The following is a 5,148-nucleotide window of genomic DNA, read 5'->3' as shown; positions in this document are numbered from 1 at the left end:
ACAGAATTACTATACATGTATCTGTGATAAAAATCAAAATTCGTGGGCCTCCAAGCCTGATGACAAAGTTTGTCTTTGGGACCCACACAGCAGAAAGAGGAACAACTCCTAAAATATGGTCCCAACATCTACATGTACCACGGAATGCACACACACGTGAACATATGCACATGCACACACACTCACACACACCCAAGAAATATACGCTTACACACAAAACACAATACAAATGAATGTAATCCTAAACATTTCTTAAATATTTATTAAAAAAATAAACAAAACTTTCATTTCGAACTGTTCAAACTGGAAATAAGACTCCTCTAACACTGTTCATTTAATCTTTTCAATTTGGCTTCATATCTTTTCTGACTCCAGGACAGGAGAGCAATGTTTGATGAACTCAAGTCATACCCAGCATATACCAACTCTTTCATTCGAGTTTTTAAAGTATTTATGCTTACATCCAAAACTCTAGGACTTTCAATTATTTGTGAAATACTGACTTTTTCTTCTAAGAGGCAGTCTATTTTACCATTAAACTTTTTCTCTGACAAGAAGATCACGTTCAGATAGCTTAGGACAAACTTCTGTACCTCCTCATCAGTGCATCCAAGAGAGAGCAGTTTCTCCCGGATATTAGTGTAGTTTCTTTTGGTACAGTCATTGGAAAGATCTAGGATTCTAGCTCCTGGGCCACATATCAGAAGCAGCAGGTCCTCCTTGTTTAAGTTGAATGTTGACTGTAAAAAGTCAATGTTAGCTTTTACCCGTTTGGTGCTCTGAATCAAGATGGAAGGATTTTTAGAAAGTATATTCCTGACAAAAGCTCTGGGATCATTGTGACCTAAGGCCATACTAGTCTCCTGCAAAAACTCAACCATCTGTTTATTCAAATTCAGGCTATTGGAGAAGGTTCTAGGAGCACTGGTCAACAGTCTGCAGAGGCTTTCGTTAGTCAATCCCACAGAGCAGAGGAACTCTATATTATTCTCCAAGTTTAGGTTGTTATTAGACCGAAAAAAGGATTCAGGAGAACGTTCCAAAATATTTATAATTTCAATGTCTGATGCCATAATCTTTCTCCACAGATCCCACCGTTTTGAAAGACCTTCAGAATTTCGTGTTATGGCTCGTGGGTATCTTGATATGATATTACCAATCATTTTGTCACTGGCTCCTTTGGATAGAAGGAATACTTTCAGTTCCTGCTCATTTGTAGCCATCCTGTTAAAAACTCCAGGCTGTCGTCTCCTTGCCATGTCAACATCAACTCCCATGGTGAGTAAGTTGCTCAGTAGGTCCTCGTTCTCCAAAGGCTCTCTGTGACTGTAACATTTCACACTAAAAGGCCTCAATGAAATTGATTTCAGGAAAATTTCTGCTGAATATTCGATCATCCAACCTCTCGAACCAAAGAGGAAGTTCCTTCCCATACACCAGCCATTTCTTGATGCCATAATCACCAGGTAGACCAAAGGTTTTCAAATGCTGTGTAAAGTAACATATAATGTTAACATATAATATTAAATGAATGCCTGTGTTAAACAGCTGATGATAATATTATGATCCTTTAAGTGCAACAGGCCTTTCCAGAAGAAAACACCTACTCCTTCCATGTTCCTGGTTCTGCACGCATGCTGTGCCTCACTGCTTCTGCTGGATACCTATGGACACAGGGCTCTACAGCTCCCAATACACACCAGTGCTGCTCACAACTGCCCTGTCCTTTTACTGTTCTTCTTTACTTCACTGTGCCTGTTTTCCTATCCAGAATCAGTTCTCCCCCCATCTCTTTTTCTGGTTTCTACATCTTGGTTTGTTCCTAATAAATGGCATTTTCACTATCATCTTGCCTTTCAGCCTGTCAGATGTCTGACCTGACCTTGACCACAACACTAGACTTCTTTGCTTCTGGTCACCTTGATTTCAAACCCTGAATATAGGCCTGAAAACAATACTTCAGACTGTCTAATTTCCATCGTTCCAGTCTTCTTCTAGATTTATGGTACCCATTAAATGGATCACATTGATTCTTAGCTTATTCACATCTCTGGACAACAACTGCTAACATTAATCTCTACCTCAGTTTACCAAATTGTTTCCTTGATTGCAATGCAGTATTTCTAAGTTAATGTCCCTCTTCAAAATTATACAGAGTGGATGGAGTGTTCAGGGTTAGGTACATCAGTGCAACAGCACCTGCTTAGCATGCATGAGTTCAATCCCCAACACCAAAAAGGAGAAGGAGGAATTGGTTTTCTAGTTTAAGGGTTGCCTGATTTTAAATCTGGGATAAATGGCTAACCGAGGTGCCTATTTAACATATCAAAACTGACATGACTGCCAGGTTCTCCCGGCATCCCTCAGTCCCTACCTGTTACATCTATTTTCACTATGGTTCCCCTCTATCCTCTCCCTTCCTCCTCTCCTCACATAACCCAGCTCAGTCTGCTAGTCATGTCCACCCTGAACCTTTCCACGTGCCTCTGCCTTTTTCAACCTCATACCTACAATAACCCTTCTTCTCTACCATACCTTGGAGCAGTCATATCCTCCTTTTATTTCTTTTTCTCATTCAAGAGTGGCTCCTAGTAGGTCAAACACTCCAATGGTGGCCGTATACCCAAAGAAATATACGTGACACTAATTGAACTCAATGGAGAGAGAGACAGACAGACAGACACAGACAGAGAGAGACAGAGAAAGAGAGACAGACAGAGAACACAAAGTTGAATGGTTATGGAATGGGATATGGATCTAGGAGGAGTCTGAGAAGGGGGTGAATATGATCAAAATTCTCAAGTCATAAAAAAAAAAAAAAGAATGAACGCTCTATCTAACTTGTATGACTCAACCTTTTCCCTTCCAGACACTCATGGGTGACCTCTGCTGGAGAACTGGACTGAACACTATCAGCTTACAATCAGACAAGTTTTATCAAGAGCTTTATAAATAACAGTGCAAAACAATCCAACAGGATATACAGAGAAAAAAAACAGCATAATTCTTAAACTATACTTGTCTTGTCCTATAAAATTTTCTACTTCTAGTGAATTCTCTTCAGATTATTAGCACCATTGTAAACAGATAAATATGCAACAGAATATTCAGGAGAAATTATAATACAGATAAACCAAAAATTAAAAGGTATGCCAAGACTTCTAACAAAAGGGTAAAAATTCTGTGAGGGTTTCAAATCTGTTAGGGTTTCTGTTAGATCTATCAAAGTAGATTTTGTTTCTCTTTAGATAACTTATCCTCTAGCAAATACCTTCTAAGCAAATCAACATGCCCAAGACTGAACTGAGCATCGATGCAGCCCCAAACTCTCCCTCATTAATGTCATTTGAGATAAGCACCATGAGGGTGCTTATCTTCCTCTTTCTTACTTACTTCCTCTTTCTTACCCCTACAATCATCAAACTGTACATTCAGCATCACTCAAAAACAGTAACAAAGCAATCTTGCTCTGAACTCCCCAGACCATTGTAATCTCTTTGTCTTTCCTGCCTTTTCATTATTTTTAGTTGACATAATAATGGATTTCATTAGATATATTTGATACATATGTGTGTGTGTGTGTGTACTTTTCTTATACTATCCCCTCATTATCCATTATACCACACCACTGGTCCTCTTCCTCCTCCCAAAGTTCCTTTTTTACCTCCATGTGACACACATGCATACAGATATACAACTTATGTAAATCTAAATTCTACATTAGAAACATGTCCTATTGTTTTTCCTCATAATTCTCTTATTGCCCTGTCCCCTTCTTGTTAGATCCCTCCCCACACAGCAGTACTTTATACTTTGATATCACACACACACACACACACACACACACACACACACACACCTCTTCTGAGTTTCACTTACATTAATGTTAAATGTGGTAAACATCAGTAAAATCTCGGTGACTGAGTGATGTCTAAGGAGGAGGATTTACGTTTCCTTCTGCCCCACAGATGGACAGCTAATGAATGGGCTGTGAAAGAAAACACTAACCACTGGCAGTGGGGTACCGAAATCCGGCTGATCTTTCGACACAGCATTTAAATGTAGAGATTGTTACAGAACTACATCTCCACATCGTTATTTGTCTTAAGACGGAAGACTCTGGATCTCGATCTCTCCAGAAAAGGTAAGGAGGAGATGTGTCCACCATCGCGGCTCCAATCCGGAAAAGAAAAGGCAAAATATCGCCAGCGAGGCAGAAAATAAGGAGATCGAGGGGGAGACGCACAAAACAAAACATTTCTCAGTCGACGAAAAGAAAACATCAACGAAAGGCCCAGCTCCGTGCAATCTGGGGGAAAGGCAGCGGAATCGCAGTGGGTTGTTAACACCACAACTCACGTTTCTCAAACATTTTCTTCCTAATCCCCGACCTTCACACCAACGAAAAGGCGGGGCGCGGTCCCTGAACTCGCAAACTCTGACACGATCTCAGCTCCTTCATTCTCTCGAGTGCAGAGACTCGGTGAGTCCTCCCCGCAGGCTGTCCGTCCTCCAGCGCAAGGATGCACAGCACAGACCCGCTTAGAAACCCCGCAGCGCGCCCAGCATCTCTCTCAGCAACCACACACCGGACTCACGCTCGGTGCAAAGTTCCCGGCAGACACTATCTACTTCCGCTTCCGCAGGCCCACCAAGGGTAGGAGGGCGGAAGTAAACGCTAAATTTCGGCCTCCGGCTGCGCGCGGTGATGACGTCATCGGACCACGCTTCCCCGGGCGGCGTACCCACCTCCTGGCTCATTTGACCGCTATAGCCCAGCAGGGGGCGGCAAGAGACCGCGATGGGAGCACCTGCCTAAGGGGCTGGTTTGGACCGCAGGGTGGCGCCGCGGCTTCACCCTGGCTGGGGCTGGCATCCTGTCGGTACCAAGCAAGAGTTTTTCTCTTTGTATCTCAAGCTGCTTCTTAGGTTGCTTTATAGACCGTTGATTTCTTCTGCATTGTTTCCGTTTGGGTTTGGTGTTTATAAGAATAAACGATTTCTCTTTGGGAATCTAAATTACGGATTAGTTTACCTGTCAAGTGAAACTGCCAGTGGTCTCACTTCTGCCTGAGTGTTCTTTGCTCTGCATGCATGTTCCGCGCAGTTTTATTGTTGTTGTTGTTGTTGTTTTCCAACACCAGAACA

At 42.1% G+C, this 5,148-nt stretch overlaps 1 protein-coding gene across 2 annotated transcripts; it reads right to left on the bottom strand.

Annotated features, from left to right (window-relative positions):
• Nucleotides 1-234: 234 nt before the first annotated feature.
• On the bottom strand, nt 235-4,643 carry Mterf1 (mitochondrial transcription termination factor 1). Of its 2 annotated transcripts, none has more exons than XM_027391589.2 (2): nt 3,880-4,643; nt 235-1,488 (listed from the first exon to the last, which is right to left on the bottom strand). In XM_027391589.2, exon 2 carries the CDS (start codon nt 1,455-1,457, stop codon nt 321-323), a length of 1,137 nt encoding a protein of 378 aa, XP_027247390.1. In that variant the 5' UTR covers nt 1,458-1,488; nt 3,880-4,643; the 3' UTR covers nt 235-320. The 2 variants fall into 2 exon arrangements, with proteins under 2 accessions (XP_027247390.1, XP_027247391.1); XM_027391590.2 differs by having other exon boundaries at nt 4,360-4,643.
• Nucleotides 4,644-5,148: the final 505 nt, after the last annotated feature.

Source organism: Cricetulus griseus, assembly GCF_003668045.3.
Source record: "Cricetulus griseus strain 17A/GY chromosome 1 unlocalized genomic scaffold, alternate assembly CriGri-PICRH-1.0 chr1_0, whole genome shotgun sequence".
In the NCBI taxonomy this organism is placed as follows: domain Eukaryota; kingdom Metazoa; phylum Chordata; class Mammalia; order Rodentia; family Cricetidae; genus Cricetulus; species Cricetulus griseus.
This window is presented reverse-complemented; position numbering and strand designations above follow the sequence as displayed.